We start from the raw sequence: 22,524 nt of genomic DNA, 5'->3' as shown, positions 1-22,524 counted from the left end.
CTAGTTCAATAAACACCCCATAGTCCTCACTCTCTCTTCTCTCTCTCTCTCTCTCTCTCTCTCTCTCTCTCTCTCTCTCTCTCTCTCTCTCTCTCTCTCTCTCTCACTCTCTCTCTCTCTCTATCTCTCTCTCTCTCTCTCTCTCTATTTCTCTGTAAATATGTACATAAAAAAATAAAGGATGGTTATACTCAGTGGTGTGCACAGGTTTTTACCAGGGGGAGGGGGACCCATGGGCTGATTCAATTGGGACACACCCTCTTCTCCACGCCTTTTATCATATCCTATTATATAAATAGGAAAGCTTTTTTGTCTGTAGCGAAGGATCTCGCTAACCGCTGAACCAATATGGTTCTCCTGTACAGTGAAGCTTCTTATAGGGTCTGAGATAGTTTTAGGCTATTTCATATGAATAAAAAAAATCTGAGTATGGTTTTAGGCTATTTTTCTATTTTCGAATATAGAGCCCCTAATTGCTAAGGGCATAGCCGCTAGTCCTATTATATAAAGTAGTAAGGTTTTTTTGTCTGTAGCTTAAGATTTCGTTAACTACTCAACCAATTGATTTCTCCATTCTATGGAAGCTTCTTATAGGTCCCTGGATGGTTTTAGTCTATCTATTTTTATATCTAAGTTTTGGTTTCAGGCTATTTCCCTACTTTTCTTACTCCTTCAAATACAGAGCTCCTAGATGCTAGGAGCGCAGCTACTAGTTTTTTTTTAAAATAAGTAAGATAAAAAGTTTTTAAAAAGTTAGCAAGTGATCAACAGATTAATATTAAGAATTACATTATCTTTATTTGCGTCAATAAAAAAAAACAAGAATAGTTATTTATCGCATAGTATTATAAAAAGCTTTCCGCGGATATAAAAATGTATACTTATAGAAAACTGGATATAATACGATTTTCAGTAATCTGAGAACCGGTTCTAATCCACCGGATATTTATCGGTTTCGAAGCGATACTGGCACGGGTAGGCTTAAAAAATTCCAGGTTTTTGAAAATACCCATTTAAGCGGTTTCCGGTTAAAGTCAGATATCATGAAATACTGGAAAAAGTAAAGATTAAATTTTATAATTGGCGCTTTTTGAGAAAATCCGCAAAATTGATAATACATTGATGATACACAAAATTATCCCTCTGTAGGGGACAATCAGTGGTGAAAACTTGTGGACACTTTTGACAAATTATTGCACCAACCAACCAAAATTCAATAAAACTTTCCAAGAAAACGTGGTTATAAAACTTTGGGGACTAGTGTAATAAACAGCCCAATGTCCCCTTACTCATAGAGTTGCTTCAACGCTCATACTTAAAAATTTAATCCCTAATCTTTAATTGTGTTTATTTAATTATTTTTTTCAAGGGAAGAAAGATAAAATACATTATTAGGTAGTTGCAAAACTTTCCTTGGTGTAATAACATCATTTTTAGTAGTAAAATATCATCACTGTTTTACTTAATTGGGGCGGGATTCTCCTTAGATTTCAAGTGATCATCTAGAGTACCAGGGCATCATCCGATTGTAACACCCACTGCACTGGTGGATATTAGGATATACCTTTGATTACACGACCTTCGTAGGTAATGGTAATGAGTTGCGCATTCCCCCTACTCTAACTATTCATGTCGCGCAACTGACATAGCACCGACTTAAGTTATGACGCGGTGTCGGGCCGAGATTCGTCCCGATCACCTCACCGATGACGACCGGAAGCGCTACGTGTTGAGCCACGGTCGTGATGTTATCATCATGATTTTAACAAAAGTTCTTTATAAATGTGTTACAGATTATAAAAAAAAAATTGAAGGGGGGAGGGACAATGAACGATGAATTAATATACCCCTAGTGCACATTCAAATTATTGGTTGAAAGATTTGGATTATGATACTTTGTACAGACCAATCAAATATTAACCTAGACCTTAAGGATTAATCATATGTTGGGGGGCCTGTCTAATGACCCCCCCCCCCCCTCCACGCACTGGTTAATTTTTTTTTAATGAAAGCGATTTTTTTCAGAATCATGGCGTGTAGCACGTTTATAAAAACAGGTATGATGATGAGAGCCGGGCTACCATAAAATTTTGTAAATATGTCAGTCTGTCCGTCCGTCATCATTTAGTTTAGTTTGTAAGGCTGATGTTATCATTGTATTAACTTGCTTGCTACTCGAAAATCAAATCTTTTTTTATCCCCCCCCCCCCTTTAAAAAATTTCATTTTCATAAAAAAACTAAACCCTGCGGGGGGCTATAATCCTCCTTTGGAGCTCTTTTAACCTTTCTTGACCTAACCTGATTTGAGAAAAGCATAAAAAACTTGTTCTTAATAATCATGTATATATTGATTTAATTCAGTCAAATAAAAAAAAACAACAATTATTGATATTACTAACTATTGTCTTTTTTGGATAGGTCTCTTGGTGTTTGGACTATTGCTCATTGCAGCTGGGGTTCTGTTAAAGGTATTAATATGCAATAATATTTCATAAGAAGTGTGATTTTGTTTGCTTGACTGTTAACGTCTATCAACGTACCGCTTCCAAAAACAACGTTAGAATTATACTATTGCACAGTGGGATCTTTTGAAAAAAATCGGGACATCCAAAAAATTTAAAATCGACTTTTATCTATCCTAGGAATTAATAATGGCTGTAAGTAGACAGCTAGAAAAGAAATTTTTAAAAAATATTCATTTTTGGCGGATTTATGCCATTTTTAAAAAAGGTAGTGAAAAATTTCTTTTCAGTTTTGATGATTTTCCAGATTTTTTTACACAATTTTTTCAAAGCATCAAAAAATACATTTATGTTCATCTTATGAAAATAATTTTTGATTGAGGTACTTTTCAGATACCTGTACCAATGTCTAATTAAAGAAAAATTAAAAAAAAATATTTTTTTGGTGGTGTAAATTGACATTTTGTGAGAAAATTTCACCAAAAATATTAAGATTTTTAACCCCAAAAAATCAGTTTTCTCCATTTTACACAAAAACGGACAGGAGGCCCCGGGTTTTGCAATAATAATATCAATATACAACATATATTGTGTATTAAACAGTTTTCACAACCTGGGGCCTCTTGTCCGTTTTTGAGTAATTGAGCATTTTACATTGCATGGTTTGAACAATTTCGTTCTTGTTAATTTCAAATTTTCCCCCGTTAGAGGGGGAAGGAGTCATTTTAATGCCCAAAGTCATCTCTGCAATGTTTTCAAACTTTTTGAGGCGGGTCTTTCTTTACTTCTGCATTATTTGCCTCCGGCCAACCGTTACGCCGTTATTTGCCGCCGTTGGCGTGATTTTTAACGATTTTTGCCGTTCTCGCGGTTTTAATGGACATTTAAGGGTTAAAGGAGTCGTTAAATAAAAATGACTTATAAATACTTTTATTTTAGCAATTAAATTTGCTAAATTTCATGAGTTCTAAAAAAATTTGTATTTCTAACTGGTTTTGGTCCAGCAGAAATACAAATTTGCGAATTAATTATAATATTGCAAAAACATTATATACGCATCAGAGAGAGAGAGAGAAATATACATTTGAGAGAGAATATAATATTAGTAATTATTTTTATATTCTTATACAAACTTTAAATGAAGATAGCTAGACTTAGAATAAAGGTATTAACACAAAATCAAAAGTGTTTTGAAAATTATGTTATTGTTGTTTATATCTGTAAAGAAAAACATTTGAAAACATGCCTTATAAGTGTCCTATTTTACTTATACTGGACCTACCTAAAAATGCCGGGACTCGAACTGGGTGCACCTGACGCTATATTCATGTTCACAAACATTGTTTGCATTGAAGAAATATTTACATAGACGTTGATTTTGTTAAAATATTCCTATCCTAACTAAAGTTATGAAGTTTTATAGATTTTTTAAAAATAGGGTAGCTTCGCTCCTCCAAAACAGCAAGACGTACATACCAAATGCACATTAGAAGTTAACAGGAGCAAAATTTATGTTATTTTTGAGTTAAAGCAAAAAAAATTACATCATTTCGTCAAATACAAGCTTTTTTATTGATGTTTACTTTTGTCTACCCTTAATGTCCCGTTATTTGGCAAAAGATCCCACTGTGTATTGTACGTGGCCTATGCTCTAATCCTTTATATAAAGTATCAGAATGTGTGTGTCTCTAACCGCTGAACTAATATAGTTCTTCTTCTCAGCTTCTTGTCAGAGGTCCAGGGAAGGTTTTTAACTATTTTTGGGGGGGAAGGGGGGGGGGGTAACACGAACCATTCAAGTAAAATCGACCCTAAAAAAATTTAACCCAAAAAACCTTTTTCTTTTTAAAAATATTATTGAAAGTGTGGGGTCGACGTCCAGCCCTTTCCCCCTTAAGGGTACCTAGAAGCCTCTAGGGCCATAGCGAAGATGATTTAATTATATGGTTTATTTTCAGTGGGGTATGTTTCCTAAAATGTCAAATCTATGTTTATGGAGCAGCTACAACTTAGTTATAGTTGTGAACTGCATCGTATTATGAACAGTTTTCTGCGGATATTAAAATAAAAAGATTAAAACCGGGCCAGGGCTAACAAAACTGATATTGCTAATTTCATAATTTTTATTTCATCTTCTATGAAAAATTGTCTTAAATACGATCCGATACATGATTTTTCAGTATGGCTGAGAACCGGTTCTAATTCATTGGATATTAATCGGTTTTGAAGCCATACTGTAAACAAAATATACTTTCAGTGGGGTCTGTTTCCTGGAATTGTGAAATCTATGGTTATTGACCAGCTACAACTGAATCCACAAGAAAATGAGGAAATTTGGGAGACTTGGGTAAGTTACCAAGATTTTAATGATCAAACCCTGTCAAAATGTTTGTTGTCTGTAATACAAAGTACCTTGATGTCTGTCTGTTCGTCCGTATGAAGATTAAGATATCGGTAACTACTGAACCAATTGGATTATAGAAGTTAAAATAGTTTAACCTCTCTCAATATTTTTTTTTTCTTTTTCCTTTATTTTAAAAATATTTCTTTCTCTTATTTAATTAGGGTCCGCCCGTCCGTAACGAATAGCTCTTATAGTTAATTTAGGCATATCAAACTTGGCAAGGTGATTCCTGTTTTAGTTAGGTACAATTTAAAAAGGGTAGCAACTCAATAATCGTTACTAGAATGACCATAAGTTTAAAACATGTTGATTTTCAACTTTTTATGTGATATAATTGTTATAATGTTTGAATTAAAATGTTATATGCTAGGTATTTCTAATAAGTTTAAAAATTTAAATAGGTCCTTAAACAGTTTTCTGTATTTAGCAAATTTGCAACAAATTTACTTTAAATTTTATTTTAGTTTGTTCAACCGTTTCGGAGCTTCGTTTTTATTGTAATCTTTGTAGGTTGAGCCTAGCAGTGAAATTCCTGTGTATATGAAGTTTACATTTTTCAATGTCACAAATCCAGAAGAAATTAAGGTAAAAAAAATAATTATTTATCGCATCGTATTATAGTACCCAGCTTTCCGCAGATATTAAAATGGTTTTAATATCATAATTGTACATTTTATATTCGTAGAATACTTAATATAAAACGATGCTATACATAATTTTTCAGTATGGCTCAAAATCGGTTCTAATCCAGCGGCTATTAATCAGTTTCGAAGTCATGCTACAAAATAATATGATTTGATATGGTAGGAAAATTAACTGTTTGTAGGTTAGTATACCTTAGAGATAGGGCTGGCTAGAAACTATTTTAAAAATTAGGTGTGGGAGAGAGAATTGGATATTTAGGAATATCTTAATCATTACCTCTTACTTTCAAAAGTTATTCACCATGAACTTCAAAAATAATATTCCAGTATTGCTTCGAAACCGATTAATATCCGCTGGATTAGAACCGATTCTTTTCCATGCTATATAATGACGAATATCATCGTATATCAGACAATTTTTACTGGAATATTAAAATCGAAAACTCAATTTTAATATATCTTGTAATTTATAGTAGCGAAGCTACTCCATAATTCACTTTGTCTGTCTATCCGTCATAGAGTAAGTCCGTAACGCTATGGGGGAAACGTGATTTTCTTGGCTCCTATCAAAGATAGATAGCTGATTATTTTAGTGAAGATTACTATCATATATTCTCATCTATTCTATACATTGTTTTTTCCATCTGTCTGCTTCTTGGGGTGCTAGATCGATTCCTAGATTTTCATGTTTTTGTAATTTTCAAGACAGGTGACTAAAATTTTCAGGGGTTAATTTATTTTACATTCTACATCTTTTCACCAAGTTTTATCAAGATTTGTTTATTAATTGGGGTGATAGATCGATTCATAGATTTTTAGGTTTTCATGATTTTTTTATTCCTATTAAGGATTGACGGCTGAAATTATCAGGGACTGAATATGCTCATATTCTACATATTTCCTTCAAGTTTTACTAAGATTTGTTTATTAATTGCGGTGCTAGATCGATTTCTAGATTTTTAAGTTTTCGTGATTTAAAGGTTGCTTGATATTATCAAGTTTAATGAATATTGTATGACACTGCTCTATAGTAATTTTTTCCCGATATCCATTCACAATTTTGAGCTTTGTCATCCTTGTTGTTTTTAATATCCGAGGAAATATGTCTATACAACGAAATAACTATTACAGAATGGAGAGAAACCGTCAGTACAAGAGATTGGACCATTTGCCTACAGAGAAACTAGAAGGAAAGAGGGCATTCAAATTGTCGAAGATGAAATCCAGTATGGCAGGTAACAAATTCAGTCATAAGACAATGGCCGTTAATTTGAAATATATCCCCAATGATCAATTCTCAAAATAACCCCTTCTATAGATACTCAATGTAATAAACCAATCAATCAAAATTCAATAAAAGTCCCAACAATGTCAAGCCAAAGAATAAGAAAAAGTTGTTATAAATTGTGCGGACTAGTGTAATAAACAGCCCATTGCGCGCTCTTTACCTGTGACAAAATACAGCTGTAGCCACCAGTTATGATGCCAATTCATAAAAAGCTCTCAGCTGCATGCAAGTCTTATTATCATTAAAAACTGCAGTCGCAAATATTGATGCTTGGATAACAAGCTGTTTTTCATTGCTAACAGCCGCCAATGGTTTCCCCCATATCACATTTGAACCACAAACAAACTTTTTGAAAGGAAGCAGCTTGCAGTGCCCAATAAAAAAATTACGTTACAATACTAATGACCAATGGTAGGCCATTATATATTTTACCATTGGTCAATTAAAATGTATACTGGCCTATCATTGGTCATTTGTATTGTATGACTTTATCTTTGATTAGGCACCATAAGCTGCTTGTCTGGAAAAAGGGAATGTATTCTGACAAACAATTCTAAAGGAAAATTTCCCCACAACCCCCTTCCCCTTTTTCTCCCCTTCTTACCCAACCCTCTTCAATTACATAAAAAAAACAAAATATACTTCCACCTTATTTTAAAAGGTTTCGTGATTTTTTGTAGAATTGATTGTTAGAAGCTACCCCCTGGCTTCTTCTTAAAGCATACTCTAGGTTAAGTAAAGGTTGTTAGAAGAACCCTGCAGGGATCTATGTAGTAAGGATAGGACCCTGCATAGTAAGAGGGGCTAGAAATATGTATTTTTTTCAAAGTACAAAATATAAAGTTCTGACACTCTGTAGTATTTATGTTTGTCTAATTTTAGAGCTGCGCTCTTATGAAAGTTTTTATCGTTGTTTGTATTAAATGTTAAATTTGTAGCTGTGTTTAGTGCCCTAGGAAAATGGGGATAGATGTCACCGCTTTATTATTTATAGGCTATATTATTGACTTCTAGTAGAGGGAAAGAGAAAGTTAAGGGAAAACGAAACCCCCTAGAAAAGAGATGGGGTATAGGGTATTTCCTGACGTCAATAGAATAGGTAGGCCAAAAGCAGTGACAGCTAACCGCATTTTGCTAAGGCAACATAGACAGCTACAATTAATTTTAGTTATATAGCCTATGATTTGGACCCGTCAGCATCTTGTAGTGAATGTACAGAAGACACGCAGGTCTTTTTTCTTGCAATTATCAAATTTTGCTGTTCCACTAATGACCTCTAGATGCACTTGGTAATGGGAGGAAGGGGGTCATCCCTCCCTCCTTTGAATTAAATTTTTTTAAAGTGAAAAGCTTGGGAGGGATTTTTGTTTTATGGACCTTCAATGTGAAGGAGAACCATAACGAGATCCTTTGCTAGACACAGACAAACACAAGAACAGTTAGACAACCTGTTACTTTTGAGGTTATGATAGGGGGGATACCATTAAAACTACCTTCCTGTTTATAAACCAGATGATTTGGGGCAATTTTACCCAATGTTAATTTTTTTCATCTGTAAAAGCTATACCACATTTATTTCACTTAAAAGCGGGGCTCGGCAGCCGTGCCTAAGCCGCGCGTAAAACTCAACTTTCAGCCCTCTCTGGTTCTTAAAAAATATCATTGAAAAGGCAGCTGGCCATATTAGAAACAGGATATTTTTTATTATTATAAAACGTCGATTTTACTGAGGCTTTTGCGCGGCTGAGGTGTGGGGTGTCCCGTAGGATTTAAACAGAGTATACAACTTAAGAATTCAAAATTATTAATATTTTCATTTGTACAATGTCTAATTCAGCTCTAAAAAGATGCATTTATTAATATACAGCAAAAATGGATTTAAGATAATTTGTTTGTTTATTCTATGAAGGCCGTACAAACAAAAGCGAAAAAATTAAATAAAGTAGTTTTATACTGCTTAAATCCTACGGGGCATTTTCATAATAGTGATTGATTGATAAAGACGACATGTCACTGATTGATTGAACAAAGACGACAGAAATCTTATAAAAAAAACGCCCTCTGCTTAAAATACATATTTGTCTTTAGATAACAGTAATCAACCCGGCTCTTGTTGGTATTGTTGCAATGGTTAAGGTAAAGTTTTTTAGTACAGGGATCTAAAGGGATAAGACAATGGAAGAGAAAAATTGATGTACATCCCCAATTATGATACACAAAATTACCTCGCCTGTAGATTACAAATAATAGTTAAAAAAACATATGGACACTCAACTTAATAAACCAACCAATCAAAATTCATTAAAAGTCCCCAAAATTGTTAAGCCAACGAATAAGAAAACGTTATTATGAAATTTTGGGGACCAGGGTAATAAACAGCCCAATGTCCTCTCCCTCCCTGCATTGTATGACTTTATAAACTAATTATTGTGCAATCCTTTTTTAAATATATTTAGGTCAGTAATCAAAGCACACTTTATTTAGGCTGTCAATTTTTAAGTTTTTCGAAATTGCTGATAGTATCTGTCTATAGTGCCCGAGCAAAATGGGGATAGATGTCACTGCTTTTGGCCTACCTATTCTATTGACGTTAGGAAATACCCTATACTCCATCTCTTTTCTAGGGAATTTCTTTCCCAGTTTCCTTACTCTTTCCCTCTACTATGACGTCAATAGAATAGGTAGGCCTAAAGATGTGTCATCTATCCCCATTTTCCAAGGTCACTAAACACAGCTACTTTATTTTAGATTATAGCTGAACAAATTGAATTGCCTCCAGAGTTACCTCTGTAAGTACTTAATGGAAAAAAGATCTTGCCTATGTAAAAGTAACAGGATGTCTGTATATTTGTGTGTAGCTTAAGATCCTGCTAACTGCTAGACCGATATTGTTAACGTTTACAGTGAAACTTCTTAAAGAAAATTAAATTTATAAGGTATCAATTTAACTCCCCCCCCCCCCCTACCCCCTACCAGTATGTCGATGAGGAGGGTGCTGTTACCAACCCCCTACCTATTAACATGTCATAATGAAGGTGCTTGCCCCCCCCCCAAAAAAAAAAATTGAACGCCTAACAAAACTAACAATATTTTTTTCAGAAATATTGAAGAATTTATTTTGGGAGCTTTGAATGAAGAAATTACTGGAAAAAATGAAACATTTATTGATGACCTATTCACAACACAGACTGCGAATGAGGAAACAGACTTTGACTGCATCAATAATAACAAAAGTTATATAAATTATAAAAAGATTTGATGGTTATATTTAAGAGGGTTTGAAGCAGTCAGTGAAACTGTTAGTGAGGGAAAAGAATAATTTTAAAGATAATACTCAATACACCCTAAAACCTTTGATAGCGAGTTATTGTAACAATTCTATCCTTAGCTTATAATTTTAACTCTTCTTTTAATCCTATATAATTGACTTAGTCTGTTTGTATCAGTTGATATTTGAAGGATACAGACCTGGAAGCCTGAACTACTTGCTTGCTTTGCTAGAATTTTTGAAAAATGATGCTACATTTGGCCCCCGTAAGTATACGAGCAAGGATGATTATGTCCAATAGTAGCTAAGAAATTGACAGTGTAGTATTCATTTTGTGAAGAGGATAGCATCATGGAGAGATATAAGAAGGGACAGTCATGATTACTTTTAACTTAGCTTTCCGACTATAAAATTTTTCAGTAACTTTACTCCTACAAGAGGGGGACAGGGGGTGAGATGGACACAACTGCCTCCCAAATGCATAATGCTTAAAATCTGAATATTGTGAACGATCAGCTTACCCTTTATGAGATCTTTCTTAACTTTAACACATGAAAGGACTTGCTTTTCTTATTAGGCAATTTTTTTTTCAATATTAAAGTAGTAGGCACGCTGAATCAAATCGTGAGTGTATAATACATTGGCGTACACAGGATTTTGCCACAGGTGAGCGCGAAGTTCACCCAAAAATTTTAGTTTCGGGGGTAGATACACCCCGTAGGTGTCCATACACCCGTTCAAGTCAAACAAGCATTCCTGAATTGGTAAATTTACGCGCTAACAAATAATTTCTATAAAAATCATGGAAAATATTAATCTTTTAGTAATTGGTGACGTTGAAATACCAGAAATTATTGCAGATGGATCATTCGCGTTCTTCAAGGTAATATTGAAAAATGCATTCATTCGGACATATTTGAATTAAATTTTTTTTGAAAACTGTGCATAATGATATGAGTAAGGTACAGTTTAAAAAGCATAGCAACTCTATAATCATTACCAGAAAGTACGTACGTCCATTTAAACCATGCTGTTTTTTATAACAATTTTTCTTGTGATATAATTATCCTATTCGTTTTTTGAAAACTGATTCCTAGAGCAACATAGAACAATATTGTAAGTATGTCCATTGTCCATAAGCAGTATCCTGAATTTAAGAAGTTTTGCAACAAATTCACTGACACTGACAAATTCTGACACTCTAAAAGTGTTATTGTTTTTTTTTTGTCCATTCTTCGCTTTTATGGGTGTTGTGATCCTTGTTTTTGTAAAAGGACTGCCTTAATTAAAACAAGAAAAAAAATTGTTAATAATCTATTTTGCCACCCGTCAAAAATTACCTTCTTGATGTTCAGTACTACATTTGTAAAATTAAATGCATAGTTACAATAAATTTTGTCTTTTTAATGATCACTTGTGAAGATTAAGGAAAAAAGACCTCTATGATAATAGCATGATTTAGGGTAAGAATGGTACTGCAGATAATGGATGGTACAAAATTAACTCTGGACTTTATGATATAACTAAGGTAAACGTGTTATTATAGAATTGTTAATTAGAAGGTTATAGTTTTTTGTTTGTTTGTTTATTACTTATTTTATAAACAGGATTTTTGAAACGATTGAGCATCATGAAATTCAAAAATCTAGAATCAACCTTTATATCAAATATTCTGTACGATCAAAATCAGCATATAATCAAATCTAATTAACTTCAAAATATTATCTAGTTTCTTAAAAAAAAAAAAATATTTTATTTTAGTATCAACATATTTTGGAGTATAATGGAAAACCTAAATTGCCACAAAATTGGTGGGGAGATTTACCAAAGACTCCGAGTGCAAACAGGTAGAAAAAAATCTATTTGACAATCTTATTAACTAATATGTTAAAGAAAGTCTGCAAAGTGTTTATTGTAAAATTGTAATCAGTTACTGGCATCCAAACTTCATTTCCAAAAAAAGACTATAATTTGCTTTTAACTGACGTAATTTAATAGTGATATTTATATCATGAGTGCTAAAAAATTTCAAAAATTTCATGACATTTTAAAATGCATATAACTTTTTTGCTATTGAAGGTGAAGGCTTCAAATTTAGGTTATTGAGTCTACTTGTGAGAGTATTTCAGCATTTAGAGCGGTGTATTTCTAGCAGGCTTCCTTTAAAACACAAACAAAATAGAGACAACTTTAAAATCTTATGGCATTCCTAATATTCAAATTTAAAATGTAATTAATACAACTCTCCGAGCAAAATTAATCTTGTATCTAGCAGGAGCATGCACAAATGTAAATTGGTACATTGTTTTCATGCAGGCCATAAAATCAAGACAAAAAAAGAAGAAAATAGGTGTAAAACAAATTACATTAGTAAGAATTGAAATCAGATTCCTTACAAGTAATATGAGACATCTAGGGACAAGTTTTGTAACTAAATTTTGTTTAGATCTGGTTTAACTGGGATGTGCCATGATTTGGCTGGTACAGATGGAACACAATATCCACCATTTGTTCCAAAGGTAAACATAATCTACCATCAGTGAATATAATCCGTCAATCCAAGTATTACTGTTCAATTCAAAATTATCGTATATTTTTTTTGTTTTTTGTATGATTTTAAAAGAAAAATTATGTTTTAAGTTTAAATTATGTATCTGACAAATATTTAATTCTTGTTGAAAATTATGGTATATAACTTATTGTCCATTACTTTAGGATCAGGATCTGTGGTTATTCAGTTCTGACTTATGCAGGTAAGAGAATTTAGAAGCGCTGGAAAGTGTCTTGTGTGACGTCATAAAAATACATCTAAATCCATCTCTTTTTTAGGGGGTTTCCTTTCCAACTTCTCCTTTCATCCTTCCTTTTTAGACATATTTTATGATGTCACACATCACACTTTTCAGCGCTTCAATAATTTTAAAAAAATTATTATCATTTTTGTGAGCATTTTTTAATTAAATCATACAAGGCAAGTTTTTTCTCCACGGATTATTCGACCCTCCCCTTTCAATTTAACGCTTTTTATTGGGGAGGAGGGGACTTTTTTAGGAACCCTTCCCCGAATTATAAATAAATTTTCTGTTAGCTTTAAAGGATAAGTTAGGATAATCGGTCAAGTAGTTTTATATATTGTTTTTTTTTAATAAGAATGTATTGTACAAACATATAAACACAATTTAAGTTCATCAATTTAAGGTTTTGTAGATTTGATTCAGTTTGAAAGCCAAACCAATTATTGATTTAGATCTATCTATCTGTCCTACCATGAAGATCATGATATGAATGGTGTAGAAACTTATCAATTTAGGTATTTTTATACAAGTAAAACAACTCATTAACTACTTACCAAAAATATTTTTTTCGCCGCTAGATGGTGTTAGTTATTTTTTTTAGCTATTTGCCAAAAATATCCGCAGGGCGGCGTTTTTTATATTTGGTGATTTCTCTAGAGAGGGTGGTGTTACACTCCCCCAAATTTGCTATTAACCTTCCTAGGACCTATAAGAAGCTACATTGTAAAGGCGCACCATATGTTCAGCGGTAAGCGAGATATTTCGGTACAAACAAACAAACATCCTGTTACTTTATTATAAGGAGAGTTATTTTTTGTTGTTAAACTCTTTAATAAAGTCAAACCCCCAAATATGAAGACGAAGAAAGTCCCTCAAAAATCAACATGTTACGACATAAAAACGAGGGATTGTCTATTTTTTTTTAGGGGTTTTCTTTCCCACTCCTCCGCTCCTCATCCCTCATTTTTATGACGTCATTTAGGGACTTTTTTCCCAAATATTCTTCTCTGTACATAGAGGACATACAGCTTAAATTATACTAGTACCCAAATGTTAAGTAACCACGTTATCATATTCCTTGGCTTTAAAACTTTGGATACTTTTATTGAATTTTTATGGTTTGGTCTTAACTATAGGTGCCTAAACTTTTCAAGCAATAATTCTAATCTACTGAAGGCGTAATTTTGATTATCATCATGGGGGACAGCGTTGTGGAGCCGGAGCCGCCATATTTTCCTGGAGCCGGAGCTGGAGCCGTAATTTTTGTTAAAAAACGGCTCTGGCTCCGTGTTAGCTAAAAAAAGAGATTTTTTATTAATTATTATTTGGTATCTCTTTTGTGTCGTGTGCTAATGCCCCTTTTAAGTTTTTTAAGTCTATTTTTATCAAAACCTTTAAAAGTCAAAAATAGACTTGGCAAAAAATCTTGTTATTCTTAATTTTAGGTCGGAGCCGGAGCTGCATTAAAATCAAACGGCTCCGCAACGCTGATCGGGGATGTACATATCAATTCATCGGCCATTGTCTTGTCCCTTAAGATCCTTACGTGTTTTAGAGTGAAGTCTGAAGTATTAGAGTTTACCAACCCTGAGAATGCCTGCTTTTGTCCGGGAGTGGAACAATGTGTTAAAGTTGTAAGTTTATTTTTAAACTTGATTATTTATTTGTAGGAAATAAAGGGACTATTCCCGAAATCATAAGCAACAGACAAAAAAAAACACCTATATACAATATATAATAGGAAATAGACAACTAAGCACTTTTATTAGAGATGAAATCCGTTATGAAAAAACGTATATTTCTCAACTGCTATTTAAGATAAACTGTTAATTTTTTGTGGAGATTCCGTAAACAAATGAAGTAGTTAGTTTACTTGGTCTGTCAGTTTGTTGATCATGCTACAAAAGACCAATTCATTTTTATGACAATAAATATCTGCTCTATAACTCATTTGTGCACGTTATCATCTTTGTTAAATGTGAGTGGAGAAAGTCGCTCAAAAAAAATCCTGACGTCATAAAAATGAGGGATGAGGAGAGGAGGAGTGGAAAAGAAAACCCCTAAAAAAGAGATGGATAATCCCTCATTTTTATGACGTCACATGCTGAATTTTTGAGCGACTTTCTCCCCTCACTTGTTTAATTTCATAATGATTATGAAAATTTATAATTTTCCAATAAAATATATTTCTATTAGACTAACCTTACAGGTAAAGTTATCCACGGAGGGAGGAGATATTAGTCTAATTATTTCATTTTGATTATAGTCCCCATAGTTGGTTTTAAACTTTGGGGACTTTAATTAATTTTTTTAATTGGTTCATAATGTTGAGTGACAAAATGTTTCAAACACTAATTGTATCTATATAGAAAAGGGGTAATTTTGTGTATCACTATATTGGGTGTAGATCAATTTATCGGCCATTGTCTTATCCAATTGGCCTTTAGATCCCTGAAGGTTATCTGCCCCTCATTGTAACATATTTTAGGATGAAAATGACGAATGGGACTTCAGTGAGTGCACACATTGTCACGATGGCATGTTGGATCTCACTGGATGCCAGGAAATTAGTACAAATTATTGATTGATTGATTTTAAATATTGCGCGGCATATGCGCTTATATGCTAAATTATTTTATTTTAGTGAAATTGATTTTCTTGTGTGAGAATTCAATTTTTCAGTGAATTTGCTTTGTAAATGTTTGTCAGTCCGTTTTTCTGTAATGCTGCTCTCTATTTAGTTCTCTTTTTCACTTTATTTTCTAAAATTATGACTCAACATGATGGAGGAGGAAAGTCTTTGAAGGCTTGGGCTCATGTTACTGGTCAAGCACTTATAACATCTCCCCCTTAATTTTGAAATTGACTGATAATAAGGGGAGTAGTTTTTACCTATGTTGAATCTCTGCGGGGCTTATCCTGAGGTGCAACCCAATATAACCTAAACTAAACAAACAAACAAAATTTCTAAATAAGGGAAGTATTATCAGTCTTACTTCTTACTTTCTATCCCTGTTTATCTGCCAATGCATGCCTATAACTGAACGAAATTATCCTTGTTAATTTATTATTTGTACTGATGAATAATTAGGGAGCTCCAGTAATTATTTCTCTGCCGCATTTTCTGAATGCAAGACAAAGTATGGTTGATTCTATTGATGGTAAGTTTTTATAATATATATAATATCCAATATTTGTCTGTTACCTTCTTTTGATACTTTTAGAATTATTGTTGTGTAGATTAATTTACATGATGAAAAAAAAGTTAAAGCATAGTTGCATGAAGTGCATTTCAGAAAAATGATTTAAGATATATAATTTTGTATTACAATAAAAAACAAACAATAATATAGTTGAAACCATTAAATAGGAAAATATATGCCGTTCACTAAATAAATTTAAGTTTAAATGCATTTTGTGCAGCTACCCCTTTTTAATAAATATGTTTATGAACAACAATCTTTAGAATTATTGTTGTGTAGGTTAATTTAACTATAAACATTAATATTTATAAGTTTTAACAACTTGGTTAAAATACTTATTAGAAATATGAAAATAGGTGTATTTTTGTCATCAAAACTGTGAATTTGACAGCCTCATTGAATTTCATGGGTGTGAAAATGACAGTAAAACTGTGTTTATGACAGCAGTGAAGGTGTAATTTTGACAGTGGATAAAAAAATATTGCCAAAAACACAGCCATAATCGAAATTGACAAAAACACACCCACTTTTTGTCAAAAACACAGTGGCTGTATTTTTGCTAGTGGTAAAAGTGGCAGCACCCCGTTTTTATCAACTATTTCAGTGGTGAAAACGGCATTGCTACAAAATACCTAAAAAAAGACTAAATCCTACATAAGACCTTATTTTTCACAAGATCTAAAAATGACCGAATCATACAAAAAAAAACCTAAATTACAAAATAGTTATAACAACATATGACCAAAGTGGACAAAAGACCAAATTCAACAGAAGACCTAAATTACAAAAGACCTAACCACTGCAGAGGGCTCTAACCGTGCATGTCTCATTATTACCTTACCTTACCTACTTCAATTCTCCCTGAAATGGTATATTTATGTTATATTTTATTTAGGCCTTTTGTCAGATCAGGTCTTTTGTAGGCTTAGGACTTTTGTATACAAATCTTTTGTAGTAACGCCGTGCAAACGCTTAAAGATTTCCCTGTTGGTATGTTAGTAAAATTATAAAAAAGGCATTGCCTCTATTCTAAAGGCTTGTGTCTTAGATATTTAATGACATCCTAAATTTTAGTATAGGAAGTATAATATAGAAATTGTAACTTTTTTCCAGAGGCCATTTATTTTATTCACCCTTCCAAAAAATAGACAAGAACCTGCTAAAGATATATGTATCTATATTTCTTAAAGTCTTCATTGGTTCAAAATGTAAAAACATTTTTACATAATTAAGAGCAACAAAACATGTGATTTGACCTTAAATTATGCAACTGAATTAACCTTATCTTTTGTTCTTATTAAGTCAATAATAATCTTTATTATAAAACAAAATATTTACATTAGATTTTTTTAAGCTTATTCTGTCAATAAACAAGTTTAAGATTAAGTTTTATTATTCGATATATTATTACCTGGATGTTGTACAAGATTGTTATGTACTCTGATAAATAATACTCGCAGTTGGCTAAAATAACGATAACCCTCCCCTCCTACTGGATGAACGAAAAAACCAATAAATAAGGTCCCTATTAGCAACCTAAATTGACGACAATTTATCCCTTTTCATAATATCCATTAATTCCAACATATTGTTGATTTGTATATATCAAGTCAGTCATTAACATTTTTTTATTAAATCCATATATTCAGCATAAACCCAAGAAACTTGATATCGATAAAATGCTAACAATTTTTACAGGGAGGGAGTAATCGCAAACACGCCCAAAGGTCACCCAAAGAAATTGGATTGCTTAAGAATTAAATATTCCAACTAAAATATTAAAAATCACTGGTAGCCAGTGATATAAAGAAATAAGACAATAGCCGATAAATTGATTTTAATCCCTAATGATGATACACAAAATTAACCCTACGGTAGATAATAATTAGTGGTTGAAAACGCTTGGAAACTCAACCAATCAAAATTCAATAAAAGTCACCAACGTTGTTAATCCAACGAATAGAGAACATTATTAAAAAAAACTTTGGGAACTGGTGTAATAAACAACCCATTGTTCCCTACCTCCCTGGGAATATAATCATTCCTGTTTAGGTTTGAAACCCAATGAAACACTACACACAACATACCTGAACATTGAGCCAATGACAGGTAAACATACGAGAATCATCCTATCATTTTAAAACTTTTCTTGATTAATAATTAAGACATTTTTGATCTCTTCCGGACAGAAAGTCTGTAATTCTTATGATTGTGATTTGTAGGACGATAAGTCAAATAATTTTGGGACAGATTTACATTTTTTTGTCAGTAGCGAATGATCTCGCTATCCGCTTAACCTTTATGGTTCTCCTCTACGGTGTAGCTTATTAAGGGTCTAGGAATTTTTAAAAACTTTTTGGGGGGAATGTATTTACACCCTCCCATAAGAAATCACCCATAGAAAAAATATCCTTCCAATATTTTTATTTTCTTTTAAAAAAATAACTTAAATGCCCCTTGAGGCTTCTAGGGGCGTAGCCACTAGAATATTACAAGCTTTTTTCTGACCTCCATAGAGGATAGAGGGGCAAAGCAAATAGTTTAAAAAAAAACAAATTAATAAATAATGTAGGTGTGGCACTCGACGCGCATAAATTAATAAATAATGTAGGTGTGGCACTCGACGCGCATAAAAGAATTCAAGTGAATGTTCCCATGCAACAAAATCAATACCTGGACTGTCTCAAGAAAGTTAGAGAGGTAAGCAGTTTTATAGTTTGGCTTTGGAACCAATTGATATCCGCTGGATTAAAACCGGTTCTCATCTATACTGTAAAATAATGCATAGCATCGTATTACAAACAATTTTCTACTAATATTTAAATGAAAAATCATAACAATAAAACCAGTTTTGAAAGCCAGGACCTTCGGCCCCTTGGGGCTAACAAAACTGGTTTTAATCTCAACATTTTCTGTTTATTTTCCTCGGAAAGCTGTCTATAATAAGATGCGATTTTAGTTATATGAGGAATAATTTTGCTCAGCATATTTGGGTTTGTGCTATTAATTATAGTCCATTGTCTCATCCCCTAAGATCCCTGAAAATGTTTAGCATAATTGGGGGTGTTCATCCATTTATAGTCCATTGTCTGATCCCTTAAGATGTATCCCTCTGTTTGCGCAGTGTTCCCTGGCATTTAATACCTATATTTGCGACTAATTTTATTACACAGAATCATCCAATTTCTAACTTTTGCAAAATGCCCCGCTTCATTGCTTCAAGATCCATGCCAGATCCATATAAGAAATAAACGTCTATGGGTGAGCTCGAGTTTTCCAACCATAGAATGTTAAAACTCATAGTGCTCCAATAATCCTAATTAAACTCTCATTGACCAAAACTATTAAGCCTTTATTCTATTTGTTTATGGAGTAAATTAAGTTTTTCATATTTGAGGGTGTCCGTTTTATGTATAGTCCATTGTCTTATCCCTTAAGAACCCTGACAAAGTATCCAAATGTTTAGGCAGTGTTCCCTGTGGTATGGGTTGATGAAGGTGCTTCTATTGGTGATGAAGATCTTAAAGAATTGAAAGCTCAACTGGTAAGATTTTTATTTATTTACACGGACATACTTATGTTTTAGATCAAATTATAGAGTTGCTTCAATCACACAAAGATAGATTTTAAAGTACCTCTGATTTAAGAAAATAGGAATCTTATCAACCATTCTATCTTTAATAACATCCATGAAAACTAAGTGTACTGTTCATCATAGATTACTGATGGAAAAAGTTGTTTTATGCATTAAAAGAAAGGGATAAGGAAAGGTGGGTATCAACAACCCTCTAAAACAAAATTTTACTAATAGCTACCTTTCATTTAATTAACAGTCCCTTCATGACATAACCCTGTGCAGTGCATGAAACTGTCTACAAATAGTCGTATTACACATTGTCAGCGTTGCGGAGCCATTTGATTTTGACAATAACGGCTCTGGCTTCACCATAAAATATATTTTTTGCCAAGTCTATTTTAGACTTTTGAAGATTTAAAGTTCAATTTTTGATAAAAATGGACTTGAAAAACAATAAAGGGGCATTTACTTACACACGAAACAAAAGAGTTTCCATATTATAATTAGTAAAAAATCTAATTTTGTAGCTAACCTGGAGCCGTATTTTAATGAAAATAAAGGCTCCACAACGCTGCACATTGTATATTTATATTCTTTCAGGTTACTCCCTTCCTTGGAGTAGATATTGGGGTTGGCTTTATGATTGGTGTTGGTGGCCTTATCCTGGTTGTACTCGCTGTTATGGAAGTTTGTTGTTCTTGTGGAAAGAAAAAATCTTATGCTTAGTTTACTTTTATCATTTATATCCACAAAAAGTAACAAAATAATCAGGGATTTTAAGGGATAAGACAATGGACATTCTTAATGATGATACATAAAATTACTTCTATTGGTTGAAAGGTTTGAATACTTTTAGCTTGAACTGACCAATCAAGATTTTTTATGAGGCATTTTACTATCCACGGAATGCTGTCTATAATACGATAGATAAATAAAAATTTATGAATTAGGGAAACACAAAACTGTTAGTAAAAAGCTGCCCTAAAAGAACATTTTTTTTCTTGTATTCATTTGGAACCGATTTTTATCCAGTTGACAACAACCGGTTCGCATCCATACGAAAAAAATTATATATGCATCGTATTATATAGAATTTTCTACTAATATAAAAATGTACAATTATGAGATTAAAACCAGGTTTTTAGCCCGTGTCTTTTTCATCTCGGGGCTAAACAAAACTGAGGTGGATTCTTAAAAAAATATTGCCCCACTAATCGCTTAGTGGGGCAAAATTGTTTTCGTGAAAAATCCACCAAAATCACATTAAAAATCTACAAAAAATTAAACAAAATCATAGAAGGGTTATGAACATAAGATTTTATTTTATTTAATTTTTGTAGATTTTTTATGTGATTTTGGAGAATTTTTCACGAAAACAATTAGCACCACTAAGCGATTAGGGGGGCAAATTTTTTTTAAGAATCCACCTCTGGTAATATTTGAATTGTACATTTTATATCCGCGGAAAGCTATAATACAATGCGAGAAATAACTCATATGTATTTTCATTTCATTCAGATAAATTTTACTATGTTAATTGGAAGTTTTGTTTCTTTTTTGGGATTAAAGTCAGATTATTCTTGTATATTCATTCTCTCTTATCTCTTAATTAGCCATAAATAAATATATTTACTTAAACTTGTTTATTAGTTAGTATTTATTACCTTGTTTATTTGTTTTAAAGGGGGGGGGGGGGGGACGGACAGTTTTCAATTATCTGAGATAAACTTTTTTTCTCATAGAAATTTCCCTTATATTTTCACGTGACACTTGTAATATTTCAAACATGTCAATATTTTTAAAAATGTGTAAAATCTTAAAAGTGTCAAGTGAAAATATAAGGGAAATTTTAAAAAAAGTTTATCTCAGATGATTGAAAATTGTCTATTATGGCGAGAAAAGGCAAAATAGATTTACGGCGGGAAACAGCGGTTTTCGGCGTGAGCGGCGGTACCGCCGCCGTTTCTTCACAGTTACATATTATTCTCCACAAAAGCAACTGCTGCGCCGAATTTTAGAGCTGTAACTCTCTTATGGGCTAAGATCATGCGCGTTTTACATTTGGCTTTAAAAAGTGGCACATCCGCGCAACCCCCCTTTAGATATCTTTAATATTTTAGTTGGATGCTTTTATCTGGACTTCTGTCATCACATTAACCTCTACCAAGACAATGGACAAAAAGATTAAAAAAAAACTTATAACCCTTTCCTTCCTCCCCCTTAACTTAAACTTCCAGATATGGCTATATCATAATTTAGCTTGCTAACATGGACATCGCTTATGGGTCAGAACGATCATCCCGTATGAAGGGAGGGGATAGTTATTTTTGCGTGCTACAAGTTTCAATTTATCAGAGTTCAGGATAATCTGGTGTAAGATCCAAGTAATTAATCCAATGTAGTGAATTATCTGCACTTTTATTAAAAATCGAGCCAGGCTAAAATCATTGACACACAGACTGACACAATTACTTCCAGAATTTAAATAAATCAACTTGTTTAGTCGAGAAATATAAGATCCAACAACAATATAGCAAGAATGCTACGCTACCTCTAGATACTTGTTTTTTTTAAAAATACCCCAAAAAATATGATCTATTTTTTATTGAAAATGTATGCAATAATTATAATAGGTTTAAAAACAAAAATGAAATAACAAAAATACGAATATATATACACTAGGGTAGGGCCGGATATCCGGTGTGGCCGGATGTCCGGCCATTTTCAATATCCGGCCGGATACCGGATATTGAAACTATCCGGCCGGATATCTGGCTCTATAATTTTTTATACTTTACACCAAAAATCTCTGCTTTTTAAAATCTTAAATGGCTAGGATAATTTTCTTATTGTTGAAGCTAGAAGAACATTTTTTCTGAATA

General features: G+C 32.8%; 1 protein-coding gene across 1 annotated transcript; it reads left to right on the top strand.

The window, feature by feature from the left end:
* Positions 1-2,017: 2,017 nt before the first annotated feature.
* LOC145324845 (lysosome membrane protein 2-like) lies at positions 2,018-20,779 on the top strand. The gene is made up of 23 exons (XM_080167535.1): positions 2,018-2,057; positions 2,420-2,469; positions 4,721-4,810; positions 5,378-5,452; positions 6,643-6,746; positions 7,968-8,028; positions 8,888-8,935; positions 9,548-9,588; positions 9,899-9,998; positions 10,246-10,333; positions 10,892-10,950; positions 11,530-11,595; positions 11,829-11,914; positions 12,514-12,586; positions 12,783-12,820; positions 13,315-13,377; positions 14,418-14,496; positions 15,351-15,426; positions 15,955-16,023; positions 18,118-18,174; positions 18,677-18,765; positions 19,532-19,609; positions 20,243-20,779. Exons 1-23 carry the CDS (start codon positions 2,030-2,032, stop codon positions 20,366-20,368), a joined length of 1,644 nt encoding a protein of 547 aa, XP_080023661.1. The 5' UTR covers positions 2,018-2,029; the 3' UTR covers positions 20,369-20,779.
* The last annotated feature ends 1,745 nt before the right edge of the window (positions 20,780-22,524 follow it).

This window comes from Acartia tonsa, chromosome 7 (genome assembly GCF_053477335.1).
Source record: "Acartia tonsa isolate MP-2025a chromosome 7, ASM5347733v1, whole genome shotgun sequence".
Classification (NCBI taxonomy): domain Eukaryota; kingdom Metazoa; phylum Arthropoda; class Copepoda; order Calanoida; family Acartiidae; genus Acartia; species Acartia tonsa.
The sequence above is the reverse complement of the archived record's forward strand: the minus strand, read 5'-3'. Positions and strand labels throughout refer to the sequence as shown.